Source organism: Halichondria panicea, chromosome 8 (assembly GCF_963675165.1).
Source record: "Halichondria panicea chromosome 8, odHalPani1.1, whole genome shotgun sequence".
Classification (NCBI taxonomy): domain Eukaryota; kingdom Metazoa; phylum Porifera; class Demospongiae; order Suberitida; family Halichondriidae; genus Halichondria; species Halichondria panicea.
In genome coordinates this window covers 1,926,241-1,944,058 of record NC_087384.1, presented here as the reverse complement: position 1 = coordinate 1,944,058, position 17,818 = coordinate 1,926,241, and the positions used below count along the sequence as shown (strand labels likewise).

Genomic DNA, 17,818 nt, shown 5'->3' with positions numbered 1-17,818 from the left:
AGGGGGTAACAACACTTAATAGCAGCCCTACCCCCCAGCAAAGGCTCACCCTTAGAAGCTGCAGCCAGGGTGAGGTCAGACAAGAGCTTCTCTCTAGCTGATGAACTTGCTGTAGTGTAGTGTTTCACAAAGGCTTTGACAGCCTCCATTGAAGAGAAGATCCCATCTGATTCCATGGTCTCCACAGTCAAGTTTAGGGCTGTGTATTGTGCTGAAGAGGTGAATTAGCTACCTAAACAGCTTACCTCACCACGTGGAGTTGATAAGGTCGTTAATTCTGTAATCTAGAAATGGGTAAATATACACTCAAAATAAGCTACCTGTACCCACGTGGACTCTATCGTGGACCAAAGTGAATGCAATGAGAGCTAGAGCTAGAGGTGAGCTTTATGACTTTGTAGTGCTGAAGATTTAGTCGGTAGTGTTGTAATTTGCAGGCATAGAAGTAGTGACTGAGTGTTCAATCATGGCCAGCTGTCCCTTGGGCTGGTGGACCTCCTGACTCAGATCCCTGCAACGAGCGATGTACCTGTACACTCTGTGGTACCGCAATGCCGTGCAAAGGGCAAGAAACAAAGAAAAGAAGAAAGATGTTTCGGAGTGTGAGGTATGGAAAAATGTCTATGTTCAATATTAGTACGCTACACCATTTTGCATCCCACTCGCTATTGGCACCTACTCCACACTGTTTTTGTACCACTTGAATCCTCACCCCTCTCTCTGTAAGACTCTAGTGCTTCGTTTCACACTACCACATAATAGCCTCAGGGGAATAGCCTCAGGGAATCATTTCTTTGTTTAGCAGACACCTCTCAAAGCAATGTCCAAACTATGCCAATGTATTGTAATCTTGTGATTACTAGCCTTAACATTAGCTGAATGCAATGCAGAAGCATCTTCCATTGATGACATCCCTTCCTCCTCAGCTGTATGCAGAAAATGTCTGTGCTAGGTGGAGTGGAGGTGATTGTGCAGCCGCTAGCTTCTCACTCGATTCCCATCACCATCTTCTCTTTGTGAAGGGAACAAAAGACGGGAAGAAGAGCTGTTACCACCTCAACCAACTTAGTGTATGTAGGCGGATATTAAGATCGCATGCAATAATAATAATTTCTTGCAGCTGGTAACCACTGGAAACAAGCCGAAAGATTCGAGCAAGACAAAGAAATACCTCAATACATCTGACGAGGTAGGTCCTTTATTGTACTAATTTGTAACTAATGTTCACGCAATTAAAACATGTAGATTGTTGGCGACCAATGCCTGAGCTTGTACTTTGAGCCATGGCCATGGAAAGAGCTCAATCTGGTTCTACCCACCCCACAAGCAGCTTCTCTCTGGAAGCATAGCTTGCAACAACTCAAAGATGGCTCTCTCTCGACAATGGATTGTGATCCTAGCAAGGCAGCTGGTAGCATTGAGTACTGGCTGCAATGTCAGTACGTTGAACTGCGGAAACAGAACGGGGGCGTGGTCCATGCAGTGATGGCACTGGGTACTTTTGCTGGGCTCAGATTGTGGAAGGCTTTCAAGGTGAGTGTGATCTTAGTAGTGTTTAATAGTGATAATTGCTGCTAGCTTACACCATCTAAAAAGTTACTAAACTACGATTTGAGTTCCATTTTGAATAAAATTGTAAATGACGCACATGCACACACCTATAGGTGTTACAGGACCTCATAGAACCAGAACCAGAATTAAAGTCCCGTATAGACAAAGAACTTCACAACATCTCGTTCGAAGTGTTCCAGGCTCTGTATTACACACACACGGCCAAGCAGCGCCCCGATCTCCAGCAGATTTACAAGGCACACTGCGCATCATCTGACCCTGCTTCTGCAATTCCAGTGGTCCGTCCTCAGCCACAAGCTGTCACAAAGGCAGCTGCTTCTGGTCGCAGACGGTCGAGTATGGGCATGATAAATTTCAAAGGATGGCATTCTGCTTCGAAATCCAAGCAGTCAAAAGAGAAAGAAGAAATACACTCACCTACACAAAGGATGAGTAAAGAATCATTTCTGAAATTTCTCTCAACCTCTCAAGGGTTAAAGGTCACCGAGCCACAAGTGGATCACATGATCCGTATATACGATCTCATTCCCAGCGGAGAACCTGTAACTAACATTTCATTAAAGGGGTTTACCCACTACATGCTTAATCAGGAGGCAGCACCACCTTGTAAGAAGGGTGTGGTCAACCAGGACATGAGTAAGCCCCTTCATGATTACTTCATCGCATCGTCCCACAATACTTATCTCACCGGCCATCAACTGCACGGAGAGTCGTCAGTGCGCATGTACACTCTGGTGAGTGTTATAAGTTAGGGGTGGGTGTGGTTTAACACTGGCTTCACGGTATTGACAGCTCTATGTCTATTAATTCCTGAGAAGTCTTTTGGCTTTGTAACAAAAGGTAAACGAAAATCACATTTGTGATTTCAATGTCATTGCATGTACGAAAACATTGTTCTCAACTTTTAAGTTGTAACTACATTCTCAATGCCATTTAAAATGTATGGAAATGCCTTTACCCACTCCCAGGTGCTGAACTCTGGTTGTCGGTGTGTGGAACTTGACTGTTGGGATGGTGACGGAGGAGAGCCCATCATCTACCACGGTCACACCCTTACCTCAAAAATAAAATTCAAAGATGTTGTTGAGGCAATCAGTGAAGACGCCTTCACAGCCTCTGCGTACCCTCTTATTCTGTCACTGGAGAACCACTGCTCTGTACAGCAGCAGGTACATGTACAGTAGTGGTATGTCCTGCATTGCAGTGGGAGTTGTATGCACAGTAGTCGTATATATGTCTTGCATTGTAGCGGGAGTTGCATGTACAGTAGTGGTATGTCCTGCATTGCAGTGGGAGTTGCATGTACAGTAGTGGTATGTCCTGCATTGCAGTGGGAGTTGTATGCACAGTAGTGGTATGTCCTGCATTGCAGTGGGAGTTGCATGCACAATAGTGGTATATATGTCTTGCATTGTAGTGGGAGTTGTATGTACAGTAGTGGTATGTCCTGCATTGCAGTGGGAGTTGCATGAGTTACATTGGGTGCATGCTCATATTTGCTACCCTCACAACTTGCTGAAACTGTACGTAGTATTTGAGTTAAAGCCTTAGTTATCCAACCCCACAACAAGGATCATATATATAATTATGTATAGTCTATATAAGTGATATATCATTGCACATACATGTACATACACGGTACAAGTGTTTCATGTTGCCCTGAGAACACGCACTTACATTGTAATTTTGCAATGCATGCCAATTTAGTTTGGAAAACTTCGATTCCCAATGCATCTGTGCATCATTCTGTTACGCATGTCTGACAGTGACTAATTTTATGAAACTGTAGATCAAGATGGTTGAGTACATAAAGGCTTCCTTTGGGGACAAGTTGCTGACTCAGCCAGTTAGAGACGACCTGAAACAGCTGCCTTCACCTGAGGTACTTGTGCATACTAATAATTAGTGCATGCCTGAGTGACTGTAAGGTGCAAATATAATTTTTTTTGTAACTGCATGTATATAGCGATTCTGATTTTACAATTCCTGTTACATTACGTAGCAACTGAAGTACAAGGTACTGATCAAAAACAGGAAGCTGGCCCCACCCACTTTTTCTGACGGCTCTCCTGACCCTGGATTACCAAAGGTAAAATGCAGTACGTACATGTATGTATTGCAGATCGACTCACCCAGTGATTATACTTGCAATACAGTCGTGTACAGTTGTATATTTGTACCTCACTCACCCCACCACACACCTCTCAGCTTGATCATCAAAAGTCACTGATTAACTTCAGTCCATTCTCAAGCCCCGGGAACTCACCTCACATTATTGGAGGGAGGTTCTTCTCTCGCGATAACTCCACCCACAGTCTACCCTCTTTCCCGATCGTTCCGTACAATCTCTCCCCAACCCTCACATCCACACCATCCCCAACGCTCACGCCCACATGCCTCACACCACCACTACCACCCTCACCAACACAGAGCAACAATCTCAGCCCCAAACTCACCCCCGGCAACGAGGGTACTCCAATTGGTCCCCATTCTCCAACTACGCCCACCATGTTCACTATTATTGAGGAAGCTGACTCTTGTCCTGTAGCAGTGGAGAAGTGCGAAGAAGAAGCCGAACAAAAAAAGGGTGTGAAAACCGTCAATTACGCTAGAGATTCCAACAAAAATGTTAATTTTCTGGAGATGGATTCATGTGCTAAGAAAGACATTGTTTCTGATGGTATGAATGCTGTAGAGTCTTCTCCAATGGTTTTGCCAGAGCTCAATCGAGGAAGGAGTAGAAGATGTGCTGTTGTGAAAGATACTGATGCTGATTATGAGGAACCGGCCATTTTGTCTGATACTGGGCACGTGCAGCTCAGAGGTAGAAGCAGGAGAGGAGCTGTTGTGAAAGACTCGGATGACGATGATGAGGATCCGGCTATTTTGTCTGACAATGGGCGCATGCAGTGCAGCAAAGAATCCGTTCTCTTCCAGGAGCATTTCTACCAGAAAACAAAAGACCTAGAAAGCAGCATTATGGGTGTGAGAAGCTTCAATTATGCTCGAAGCCAGAGTTATCCAAGCTCTAAACTATGTGAAAGTATGCCTAACCTTCGATCCCACGACCCCCTCTCACGGACAACCAGTATGGACTCTGTCAGGCTCAATGAATGGTTGACGAGTTATACAGACAAAGTAACACTCAGCAATACCTCGTTACCAACTCTCCCAAGACAAGCATTCTCGTTGCAAGATGAAATTAAAAGTCACAAGCAGAGTTCTTCAAGTCTACCTAGTCACATACAGAGAGCGTTCCCTGAATTAACCACACCTCCAACCCGACCAAAATCACCCCTGGTACTTCACGAGCTTCGGTCACCCAGTCTGAGTCGACAGAATAGCGTCCAATCACAGGAGGAGGAGGAGCTGTCATCATATGCCTCTGCTGACGCGGCAATATTAACAAGGTACAGTAGTTGTTTTAGTGGCCATGCATGGAAAGATTGGCTTTTCCAAACTAAAATGTACTCCTGCTAAATTCATTCGCTTTTCTTTGATGCTTGTAAAATAACATGTAAAAATTCCCTTCACAAGTGCCTGTTTCTTTATGTGGTGAAACTGCCAATTATTTAAGTGTATAAATGCTGTCAGATACAACACTATAAGATATAAAGTTTCATTTGTACTTTTGGTGTGTTTCAGCTCTCAGTTAATGGTTATGTATCTGCAGGTCCTTGTACAGTCGTAGGCGTCGAGGAAGCCTTGGTGTGTCGATCCTCCAATCAAAGAGGAGCTCTCCTGGCCCTGGCTTCCCTTTTCCCTCTCCAACGGTGACAGACCACACCCCCTCTTGTCCAGACACAGCCGAGGCTATCTTCCAGAGCAAGGACATTGCTAAAGAACTCTCCGATCTTGTTGTGTATCTGGAACCAGTCAAGTTCTCTGGGTTCAAGGTTCTGTGTGTGCATAACGTATAATAATTAATTAGTGAATTCTGTGGAGCCCATGCAGTGTCTAGAAGTGTATAGAACCTTAAAATTTATATCGTAATGTACTGCTGTGTAGTGTATATTAATTTTGCTTAGGGTGTGTTGTATTGCATAATGCAGCGCTGTGCTGATTGCAATAATTATATTATAATAATATATATATATATACGTAACTTGTATATTTATTTTACTGATTCATGCGCCTAAAGTTGCCAAATCGTACAACATGTATTTCCTCGCTTATTAGGCATTTTGTTAGCAAGTGTGCTAGATTGTGGCAGTGATTATGATGTTTGTGTGCATGTGTGCGTGTGTATATGTCACATCATGTGATCAACGGTCTGTCCCTCTCCTCTCAGGAAGATGACGATAAGAAGAGGTCGACTGAGATGTACTCTCTGTCAGAGAATGTGGCAAAGAAAGTGTTGAAGAAAACTCCACTCGACTTCATCTCTTTCAACACAGGTCAGAAACAATCACATGACTGACGTACAGTATCACATGTATTGATCAGAGTTTGCATGCATGGTGATTGTTTCGTAAATACATTTACAGAAGGAAAAGCTTATGATTATATATTGTATGTGTAGCTTGAATTTGAAGCATGTGGAGCATGTTGTAAGATTTCTACACTGCCGCTATTTTTTTGACAGCTGGTTTTGTAGGCATAATTGTATATAATGACTGATGTACATGTATTTGTACAAGTATAATTAAACTGTATGTTCAGATATGTGGACGTACTATACCATTATAACGTTAAAGTTTTGTAGGCCAAGGTCTTATCACATGCAGGTCACATGAGTCGTGTGTACCCAACAGCCACTCGTATCAACTCTAGCAACTATAACCCCACCCCCTTCTGGATGCTCGGCTGTCAAATGGTGGCACTCAACTATCAAACCAACGGTGAGAATGCTCATATGAAATCGGTAGTACGTGTTAACTTTGGCCTTCCTGTCATGTGTACACAATGTAAATACATATAACATTGTACTATAATGTTATAAGTGCAATGCACATACGTGTATAGCCTCGATCCCAGGCCGCTCTTCCTCGAAGAGAGGGCCTGGTATCGACTGTTTGCGCATGCGCCACATAATCCCCAGAAACTGGGGACTCCGGATATCATCATATATAATGCTCAGTAAAACCATGACGTCACAACGAAAGAAAGTGGAGAAGAAGGTTTCTAGCCCGTGTGATAGCATTCTAATAGCTACCCTTAGCCTGCTATGTTAACAAAGAACTCACAGTCTGCAACAGTGTGGATGGCAATCGTCTGAACGCAGGGAAGGCTGACAATAGCTTATATGGACAGGCCACGCCCATCTAACACTAACCTTGGTGAAAGTCTACATATAGACTCTATCAGAAGAAATAGCATGCTGTAACCAAACGTACAGCTCTGTCTCTAGCTAGCTAGCTATATAACTCTGTGTATGTAGTGTTCTTTGTGTGTATATGTTATTCAGGATATTTTTCGGGGTAAAATGTCAGTTTAATGGAAACATTACGGGGAAATTATCCATAGTTTTGCGCATGCGCAAACAGTCAGTAGCAGGCCTCCTTTTTGAGGCCTTGTGAAGGAGGCTAATACGTGTACTATTATTTTGTAGCGTGAGACGTGCATGCGGTTAGTTTAAAATGATACTTTGTTATTAGTAATTGCCTCAACGTAATGTGCCTCTCTGCAGACACTCCTCTGCAACAGTACATGTCTGTGTTCAGTCAGAATGGCTCCTCTGGGTATCTGCAGAGGCCTCAGGTAAACAATGGTGTTGTCATGACATCATTATGTATTCTTTTTGCCTTTAGTTATTGGTTGAGAATTCACGGAGATATCTCAACGGGGAGGAACTAGTTACCACGGCAATTACACTCACCGTAAGTATTATCCATGTATGCATGGTCTTAAATAAGTGAAACTTTCAGCCTTCGTACAACAATTTTAACTCATAAAGATTACAATCATGGAATTAAGATACAACTTTTAAAGTCATGCATCTAATATAAAATGTATACATTAAATTAATATCACAAAATCATGAATATATCTACCAATTACGATTCACTATTCAGTTTGAATTGTATACACACTGTACAGTATACTGATTCGTATTCGTATAAGGCTCAAATAATGGCAGTAGCGATCAGTAGTAAAACAACTAGCAACTCCGTCACACAGCTCAAACTAGTACTGCCACCACTAGTACTGCCACCAATAGTACTGCCAAACACTAGTTGATTATTGCAGAACCCAGGAGACTCAACCCCACAGATGCTCCACAGGTCCATCCTAGTCTCACAGGTGTTTGTAATGAATATGTAATTAGAATACAACAACGAGTTTGCACAGCAACCATTCGTTTCTTTGGCCGATATCAGTGCATTGCGACAGTTAGATGTGCAATCTTTGGTTATCAACCTGCATTTCAAATATAAATCATAGCTCACCTCTATAGGTATGTCACAGTACGTTCCATTTTTATATTGATCACACAAACCATAAAATAAATAAACCGACACTCTCAAGCAACTGTTAGCATATAACTTGTTAACTGTTTTTTGTATTAGGTCAGGCCGTATTGTGCAATAGCTTTCACGATCAATAGAATACGCTGTGGAATTGCACTGCATAGATCCAGTTCTGCGTGGTATTTGATCCACTGTCAAATGACATTTCTCAGCAATAGGGCAAGATGTCCTTTCCATTGCTCCAAAGTCTGTCAAATATAAATCGGTACAGCAACCGCTATCTCCCTATTCTGCTAGAAACAAAAAACACTCTGCAGTACAAGTTGAGCGATCTTCACAAGCAGGTATGTCTGGATTTAATATATTAAATTCACCGCAATATTTGCCGGATTCAGTCTGGGAACAATGGAATAAATATCCAGAGCGTATTTGTTCAAAATCATTCCCACATTGCTCGACAGTGATAATACTTTGTTGATAGGAGAAAGAACATGCGGCTTCGTTTAAGTCATGAGATGCACTTGCATTATCAGCCGCTGTACAACCACCTCCACAAATAGTGTCAATGTCAAAAGCAGTAACTGGACAAGACAACTGCAAAGCAGCAAAGAATAGGAAAAAGCAGAGCTTCATTTAGCTTTCACGGACTGATTTTTTTTTCAAAAAATATAATTATAGCTACATGCATGTATAGTGTGTGTCCACATCTTTATAGCTATGCTGTTGTTCGTGTTTGTCTTTCAAGTATAAGATGTTAATTCTTCAGTTTTAGGCTAACAAGTAATTAGTTCTTTAATCACCTCCAAATAAAAACTGTTAACAGTTTCTGTTACCAACGAGTATTGCAAGCGTGCGCTTGCTAATGCCTCCCGCCATGTTTTTGCTTTCGCTCAAAAGTATTAGAGTGTTATAGAAGAGGTAAATAATTTGCAATGTGCTTTGATTGTTTCACAAGAAAGGGGTGTTCACAGTTAATAGTGCATACTGATCGTTTTAAAATAATGGCCTGTAGCCAAACAGTGGGAGCAAACCTTTGTCAAAGGCATAATTATAGCCAGTGCAATTCAGTCATAGAATTAAATCAACGATACTGAAGTAACTGCACGTTATTTAAATGGCCTGTAGCCAAACAGTGGGAGCAAACCTTTGTCAAAGGCACAGACTAAGAGAGAATTTAAGCACAGACAGTAGTATAGCACAGACAGTATAGTTACTATATAAACAAGCAGGAAGTATGTATCTATCTATATTAATACTGTGAAGAAAAGACTTGTGTATACATGAATCTATTGTTATCTAGTCTATAATATTATGTTATCATTGTTTTGTGGCTTACCGGTAATACCAGGACCTCAAGAAAAATTAAAGATAGTAAGTTGATTCTGCCACTGGATTCTCTAACATGTGGGAATGTGTGCGCATTGCATCCACAGGAATAATTCCGAGCGAAACGAGGCTATAATCGTGCTAGGTTCAATCGAGATCAACGGTGGTAGTGGTGGTGGAGGTTGGTCGATTAACTAAAACTAGATCTAGCTCCAGTTGCTCTCCAGTCAAGCGGTTTCGTTCTAAACTCAGCACAGGTACTCTACATCAACACAAGACTCTCTGAACGACTTCTCATCCCACAGTGAAGCTCTGCACGGCCGTTAGTGAACTTACTTCAACTATGGTTCTTACCGTGACGATCCGCCACAAAAACGATCATTACACAAACATCTCCAGCTAGCTAAATCTAGCTACTTCTCTACCCTACTCTTCTCACAATATGTAGTGTACATCAACACAAGACTCTCTGGCCCACTTCGGATCTCACAAAAAGGTTCTACACTGTCTTTATTGAATACACAAACCTAGCTTTCTTACAGTTGTACGTGCCGATCATTGCATTAATTTAAATTACGTCATAAGCCAAGCAAAATTTAATGCTGCGAGGATTGCACCATGTGTACCCCAAAGAGATCAAGTTCACAATGGCTACTATAGCTAGCTGTTTTAACAGATCTTTTCTGACTCTAGTAAAACTAGCCATAACTCGAGAAAGAAGCTTTAGTTTGCTAATCCACGAATCAAATCCAAGAGAACGTGGTTAGAAGCCTATAGATCAAAAGCTGTTAGTTTTCGTCGCATTGCAACCGTTGAGCAGTTACAGCTGGAACACACACACACACAGTCAGCTTTACCGTATCCCTTGTGCGGCTACGCCTCGATGCATAATAACCTATGTGTGAGCTAATTAACAATCGTCTGTTCTCCTATACAGTTAATATCTGGACAGAACTTGAGGGGAGCTGACCACAACCACTTACCAACTGCTGAGATGGAAGTGCGTCTCCTCAATCTCTCATTCTTATACTTTAATTTACTGTTCCCTTTCTCTAGATCCTAGGGGCACCATATGACTGTACCAAAGCCCGTTGTCATGCCAACAATGTGTCGGGTGTGTGTGCCCTGTGGTCGAGTGGTAACGTCCTCAAGGCTAACGTTGGGGCCAGGGAGATAGCTGTGGTTAGGTTCTCTGTGTATGCTGACAAGAACCAAGGTACATATGTTTTAGATAAATTATTGTGTATTCTGTGTGTGTGTATAATATTTTAGAGGTTCTACTAGATTTCAAGCAAATTCCATGGAAGTAAACCTTAAAGCCATTTTAGTATCCTTGTGTACTTACGTGTGCACTAGACGTGAATCATGACATGCATATAGTCATGACATGCATATAGTGAGCTGTATAGGCACACTGATGATATGCTGACGGCTTGTGTTCACTGATTAATTATCGCATGCATGGTTTTATGCCCTCCAGACAATGTGTTGTACAGTCGACTGGTTCCCCTGTCCACGATCTCCAAGGGATACCAGCATGTGTACTTTCCACAGCAGGAGGGAATGCCCCTCACACCACCACCCTCGCTGCTTATAAATACCTTTGTAAGTAAACCAACTATAAATTAGAACTTTCTCCCCTTTTGTTGTTTTGTCAACAATACGTTCCCATAATAATTATAAGATACGTACATGTATGTACATGTACACCACACTTGTATCTAGTGCAATTGATTTTCCCAAGTAAATTGATTTTTCTACTCCAGATTGATGAGAGTCAATCATATCCAGTGACTAACGTTGCCCCTATAGTACACGAGTCACCTGTAGACACTACTACGTCACTATATGATCACGTGATTACCGAGGAAGATGATGTAATCAGTGGCAAAGGACGTCAGATTGATCATCATACGATCAACACAGAGGATCACATGATGAGTGTGGAAGTGTGTGTCAGTGAGGTCGAGGAGCATACAGTGTCTGTAGCTATTTCCAAGGTGAGTGGTGGTCACATGACTATGATACGGCATTCATGTGACAATTTTTTAGAATGACGTTGCGTCTGATTTAATACAACGAATAATTGATGAAGTTGGGCTGGAAGGAGAGACAAAGGATTACACCATCATTGACACAGCTAATGAGGGTGAGTCTCCTATTTTTATTGGAACGGATTAAGGTTACGGTAAATCATTTGCTCATGAAGATTTTCTTAGATTTTTGTGACACTATAAATGCCATGATAGAAGTTTGAAACACATGCATCATTATATTGGTGTATCACAAGTATCAATCTTCAAAACGTCTTTCAGTAGAAGCTCTGAGAGATCATCAAAATGAATCAACACAACCTACGTCATTTTAAACACTTCTAACTCTATGTTCTTGCTCTTTCACAATGCTTCTTACCATTCTGGAGGGTGGCTCAAAGCGTTTTTTTCTTTCCAGGCCAAGAAACTCACAAAACATAATAATTTTATGTAGACTAACTCTAAAATGGCGGTCAGTGACAAGGAAAACAGCCTCTTGTGAGCAGCCTTAATTTTTAATATCTCCTCGAGCCGCCCTGCATAATATAGTAAAATTACAATAGACTGTACCTAAGCTATCTTAGACTAGCTAGTAAGTGTTTACTCGAAAAGTTTGACTTCATTTATGCATTATGGGAAGCCACGCCAACGTTTTCGTGGGGAAAATTTTGTGTAGGTCAAGTTGCCCACGAAAGTAACGAATATTTTACCCTTGAGGTATTCGTGAGATTGCAATCCACCTCACAAAAGGAGTATCTATTTTCAAGCGAATCGAAGCAGGCATTTCTGTATCACAACCCTACATATACCCCCCCCCCCCCCCCTGATAGATGAGGTGATACTGGAGTCATGTGATGTCCTGCCTCTGGAGGGAGCCCTGAGGCTAGAGAATGCCCAAGGCAATGATCAGCCAGCACTGGCAATGGTTCCCATACTCTACACTGACCTGCCAGGAGTGGACCACGAGCCAATCACTCTGTTTGCTGACTCCACCACCACTGCTGGGTACGTAGGTGTGTGTGTGTGTGGAGTGCTCAACAATTGTTTGGTTGTGCAAAATTAATACTCTTGCTTTATTGTCGTCAAAATCTGTGCATGGTGGGTGCATGCAGTATAGCAAGGATTTTATATTGAGAATTTTTCGGAACTGAAACAGTCATTGCGTACTTAGCAAAAGCCAGAGAGACAAAATCGTTCTTGCCATTTTCAGTGTGGTTCGATCCCTCCGAAATTAGCTAGTAGCTACAATGATTTTTTCATTATTTTATAGGGGCCATTGTGTTCTACATGCATGCTAGACACTACAGGCAGATAATGCAGCCATTGTTAACTGCCTGGTGGTGGGCAAGATCAATTAGTTTAATATGTTGTTTTCAAATATATACATATAATTATGCTCAGGGGTGCAGATATGCTGTATAGTCATTGTGTCTTTTCTTGCAGAGAGCTGTTATCAAGTACGGTTGCTAGGCTGGGTGGGGACGTGTTAGAGGTGTGTCCACAACTCAAAGATAGAGAGGACGAGGAGGAGATACAAAAACATTTCTGCTTCATTCTATCCGACCAATCAAATGATGACGTACGTGGAGACTCGCTGGACAACGATGCTCTAGTTCTACCTCTCTTTTTTGAACCAGGACCTTGTCTCATGCTGAATATTAGAACAGAGATCACACAGTCACCGCCTCACACCGCCCCATCCACGTCATCACAGCCTCACACCACCCCATCCACGTCATCACAGCCTTATAGCGCCGCCCCCTCCACACAGTCACAGCTTCATACCACAGCATCACAAGACCTTGCAGACACACCACCTCGTCTATCAGCCAATAATACCACCTCTCAAGACTCGGCCGATCTCGATGACCAGCAGCTGCCCGATTCAGTGACTGGCCATCGCAAAGAGAGGCCTCTTTCTGTTGTGTCTGTTAGTGTGGACGTGTGTGACGGGGAGAGTGTAAAAGGGAGGAGCTTCATCTGTCACACCAGCATGGACACCTGTCAGACATTGCCAAGGAATAAAGGAGAATATTGTGAGTGTCTTCATTGCATGGCGCATGTTTATACTCTAGGTTAATAACCTGTTAGCAAGAGTATATGATAGAGAAGAGAGTATCGAACGTAGCCATACTGTACATCACACGTACAGTATGCCTACGTTCGATACTCTCTCTCTATCATAATTATACTCTTGCTGTTAGGTATTGCATGTGGTGTGTGTATCCCTGTACTAGCTCTAAGTTAAAGTGCCTACAGATCCATGCCATCTACTAATGTATACCGTATATAGCGCGAAATTTTTGAGGCACTTGTATTTTGTAGAAAAGCATTTGGTTGCATAAAGTTCATGGGTTGACTGCTTATCAGAATCCACGCCTTTAATTTTTGCACGTTATAGTAATAAAGAACAGTTCTCATGGAATTAATTTTCGTGTAGGACTGCTAATCCACGAAAACAACGAAAATTAAGCCCCTTAAAAATGTCGCTCTATACGCTACTTAACTTTCACACGTGTGTGTGAAAGTTAAGTAGCGTATAGAGCACACTCACACACACACACACACACACACACACACACGTACAGTCACATCTGCTAAGATAAAGCCAGTGTCTCCGGAAGTTGCCAAACACTACATTGAAGCGTACTACAAGAAATTGGAAGCTCGTTTGTCTCAACTGGATAAAAAGGAACCATCAAAAAAGAAATCAAAGAAAAAAGTCGCACTTCCTAAAAGAACTGTTTCGTTTAATCAGAATGATCTCCAGCGAGACAAGTTAACAAGCGGCCTTCGATCTCGTCACTCTCGACGAATGAGTGTGGATGTGGACTTGCTGCTCGGACAGAGCAAGGGTCTGAGTTCAAAGAGACTTCTCACAAGAACTGCTAGTGCTAGAGTGAAACACACTGAATCACACGGCAACTATCAGACTGACCTGGATGCTGCTGCTACTGTCTATTATAAGAACCCATCTCAATCATAGCTATATATAGGACATGCCTTCAACCATAATTGTTAATTGTTATTGATGCTTTTAATTTTTGATGTAAACAGTCTCAGCATAATCATTAAATCTAATGTTTGTTACTTACCTTAAATTTCTGCTATTTCTGCGAATGAGAGTAAAATCGCAAAAATTAGTACTCGCAAATAATTGCCCGCCCTCTTGTTTAATGTACCCAGATCGACATTTCGCAAACATTTATACCAGCAAAATGTACAAAACTGTAAAAACGCAAACAAATCTACCTGTGAAAATATGTCACCTTAAGGTATTATTTTTTGACCCTTACCATGTAGTGATAACAACTTCACATGCAGGTATGTATGTATTCTCGCTAGCAATGCACATAATTATATGTAAGGGAGAGGATATGTAAGGGAGAGGAATTCCCGGAACGTTCCCTCTATAGGAAAACCTCATATAAATGCATAATAATCTTTATCACTGAAGTTACCTAACTTCACATCAAATACTAACTATTGTGTAGTATATTGGAGGCTGCATTTTCTAAAATGCATGTGTCCTTGGGTCACAGCTAACACACAACAAGACAGTAACCATGCATGGTATCAAATTACTGGTATTTATATCCACAATACATTTTGGGTGAAAGGCTACTATTTTTTTACTCAACTGGGACCCAATGTGGCATTCTCGGGAATATAATTATAAGCGGTCAGCATTCTTTCTGATTATGAATTTCTTGGCTGCCACAAACTAGTGGATGTGGTCACTCTATCTATCTCCAAGTTCAACTGCAGTATAATTATATGGTGAAGGGATCCATATCCTATATATAGAGCGAGGTCACCTTGCGGGATAGTGGTTCTGAAAGAGGTCAGTTCCAGGTGTCCTGTCACCAGCACTATATATTAGATCTATGTCATGTGTTACTTTTCCTAAACCAGCATACAAAAATTCATTCCTATATATTATAGCTGCATTCATCAATGCTGGCGTATATGTGGGGTGGTTTGCATCACGTGTAACATACACAGCTGTATAATTATATAGACAAAGTTTTTCGTCCACCCCTGCATGCTCTATGCATTCATACGCTGCATGTGTGTGAACCTACAGCTATACAATGGTTGTTTTTATGCATGTACAGTGTATACAGCCTGGAAAACGATTGGGAAAATTAATCAATGGTGCCTAAGAACGGAGATTATAGTATGCTACTTTTTAATATAGCGAAAAAGTCTAAGATCTAAATTTCCATAGACGTCGACACGTATTTATAATACAAAATCATGAATAATCTATAATAACCGATAATAATTATTCATGCACTACACATTGTTTAGCTAGCTATTATTTGTAGATTCAAATCATAGCAGTAGCGATCAGTACTAAGAGAACTAGCAATTCCATCACACATGCAGCTCAAGCTAGTTTTGCCACTACCAAACACTAGTTGATTATTGCAGAACCCAGGAGACTCGATCCCACAGTGGCTCCATAGGTCCATCTTAGTTTCACAGATGTCTGGTGTGTAGCCAGAATATATGAACGAGTTCACACAGCAACCGTGTGTTTTTTTTGCTGATATCAGTGCATCACGACAGTTAGATGTGCAATCGGTCATCAAGCTGCAATGCCTGCGTACATTATCCCTCATCTCGAGCTCACCAATTATAAACGAACAGTACGTTCCATTTGGATATTGATCACAGAAAGCATAAGATTCAAAAGCCAAACCTCTTAAGCAACTGCTTGCGTACAATTCGTTAACTCTTTTCTGTATCAGATCAGTTCGTATTGTGCAAAACTTTTCATAATCTACTATTGCACTGCATAGATCCAGTGCCGCGTGGAATTTCATCTACGGTCAAATGACATTTTTCAGCAATTGGGCAAGATGTCCGACTTTCTATCGTTGGGAAACCCCTATATCCAAATGTTGTCAAATATAGATCAGTACAGCATCCACTATCTCCCAGTTCTGTTAGAAACGACTGACATTCTGTAGTACAAGTTGAGCGATCTTCACAAGCAAGTGGAATGTCTCTGTTCGGACGTGTAGACATAAAATTGCAAAATTTTCCTGATTCAGTCTGGGAACAATAGAACTTATAACCATTATTAAACACTGTGTTTTCATAATAATCGTATCCACATTGTTCAACAAAGATGATATTTTGCTGGTAGTTTAGAGAACATAAGTACTCGCCTACGTCATGAGATGCACTTGCATTATCAGCCGCTGTACAACCACTTCCACAAATAGTGTCAATGTCAAAAGCAGTAACTGGACAAGACAACTGGAGAGCAGTAAAGATCGGGACCAAACAGAGAAACGGTTGCTTCATGTTTTACTTGCAGCACATGACGTTATCTATAGATCTATCCCTCTGTTTTTATATTGGTGTGTTTCTGGGTTGGAATCCCCACACCTGTACTTACCCAATCATTGAATACTGATTGCAATCATCACCACAGTAATTATGGTTGCTGCTATACAATTACCATTTCAATCACCTTCAAATGACAAAACTCTGTATATACATAGCGTATAGTTTAAATCAAGGGGGGAGCCACTTACCAATAGCTGAGATGGAGGTGATATCTCCTCAACTTTTTCTAGATTCTAGGGACACCATACAACTGTGCCAAAGCCCGTTGCCATGCCAACAGTGCGTTGGTTGTGGTTGAGTGATAACGTCCTCCTCAAGGCTAGCTAACATGTGCACTAGACATAAATAATTTCACTGCATGTACACTATAGAGTATTAATATTGCATGCATAGTTTATGTTTTACGTACATACTCCAGACAATGCTCTTACACTCGGCTGGGGCCGCCCCGAGGCATTCTCGTCAATAAGCGTGAATAAGCAGTCATTTGGTTGTCTTACTGATTGTAAAGTCAACAAAATTATCGTATAGTGCCAAATTTTTGAGGCACTTATTTCGTGGAATGGCCTCTTCGTTGCACAATGTTCGTGGAATGACAGAAGCCACGCCTTTAATCTTTGCACAGTATAATAAAAGATTTTCGTGGACTTAATTTTTGTATGATTGCTAACCCACGAAATCAGCGAAAATTAAACCCCTCGTTACTAGTGTAACTGATTGACGTGTCATGTAGTACATGAAATGGGAACGATTAAAATACGATTATTGAGTTCAGTTATTGCATCCACGGAGTTCAGAGTTCACCAGTCCTCATCATCAGCAGCAGCGGCAGGGGCAGCCCCTCCTCCTCCAAACCCACCACCAGAGCTCTCCCCAAACTCTGTGCCAAATCCTCCATCATCATTGCCAAACCCACTAGAGTCACCTTTGCCCCTGTCACCACCACGGCAACTGCCACCATATCTGATGTCTTTAGAGGCAAACTTCCCTCCTGCTGTTCTTTATAACTCATACAAAACTCCTTCAAGCAGATTCGATATGTCGAAGAATGCTACGGTTGTACAGTTGCTATCAGGTCGTTGGACAATTTATCATTAAAACATAAGTTTCGTC

The 17,818-nt window shown here is 41.6% G+C and overlaps 3 protein-coding genes across 5 annotated transcripts in view; 2 read left to right on the top strand and 1 right to left on the bottom strand.

Moving 5' to 3' along the window:
• LOC135340209 (stalled ribosome sensor GCN1-like) overlaps positions 1 to 317 on the bottom strand; it is a 35,622-nt gene extending 35,305 nt beyond the window's left edge. For 2 of the 3 annotated variants that reach the window (XM_064536530.1, XM_064536529.1), the window contains exon 1: positions 50 to 282. In XM_064536530.1, coding sequence (XP_064392600.1) covers positions 50 to 176 — 127 coding nt within the window. In that variant the 5' untranslated portion in view covers positions 177 to 282. Of the gene's footprint in view, positions 1 to 49 lie in introns of all 3 variants that reach the window. The other variant, XM_064536531.1, reaches the window with a different exon arrangement.
• Positions 1 to 17,818, top strand: part of LOC135339652 (serine/threonine-protein phosphatase 6 regulatory ankyrin repeat subunit B-like) — a gene marked incomplete in the record, with an annotated part of 1,209,744 nt that overhangs the window by 371,210 nt on the left and 820,716 nt on the right.
• LOC135340211 (uncharacterized) lies at positions 300 to 14,442 on the top strand. The gene is made up of 23 exons (XM_064536532.1): positions 300 to 380; positions 438 to 607; positions 927 to 1,070; positions 1,121 to 1,189; positions 1,246 to 1,533; positions 1,665 to 2,306; positions 2,541 to 2,741; positions 3,362 to 3,454; positions 3,575 to 3,661; positions 3,781 to 4,982; positions 5,246 to 5,468; positions 5,864 to 5,969; positions 6,300 to 6,413; positions 7,202 to 7,272; positions 7,323 to 7,391; positions 10,246 to 10,308; positions 10,365 to 10,524; positions 10,789 to 10,913; positions 11,075 to 11,308; positions 11,361 to 11,457; positions 12,172 to 12,346; positions 12,785 to 13,377; positions 13,930 to 14,442. Exons 2-23 carry the CDS (start codon positions 524 to 526, stop codon positions 14,325 to 14,327), a joined length of 5,238 nt encoding a protein of 1,745 aa, XP_064392602.1. The 5' UTR covers positions 300 to 380; positions 438 to 523; the 3' UTR covers positions 14,328 to 14,442.

Coding starts and splice junctions, on each gene's coding strand:
- LOC135340211 (XM_064536532.1), top strand. CDS start 524: ATGTACCTGTACACTCTGTGGTACCGCAATGCCGTGCAAAGGGCAAGA. Junction 1,071..1,120: donor ACCACCTCAACCAACTTAGT/GTATGTAGGCGG, acceptor AATTTCTTGCAG/CTGGTAACCACTGGAAACAA. Junction 6,414..7,201: donor ACTCAACTATCAAACCAACG/GTGAGAATGCTC, acceptor GCCTCTCTGCAG/ACACTCCTCTGCAACAGTAC.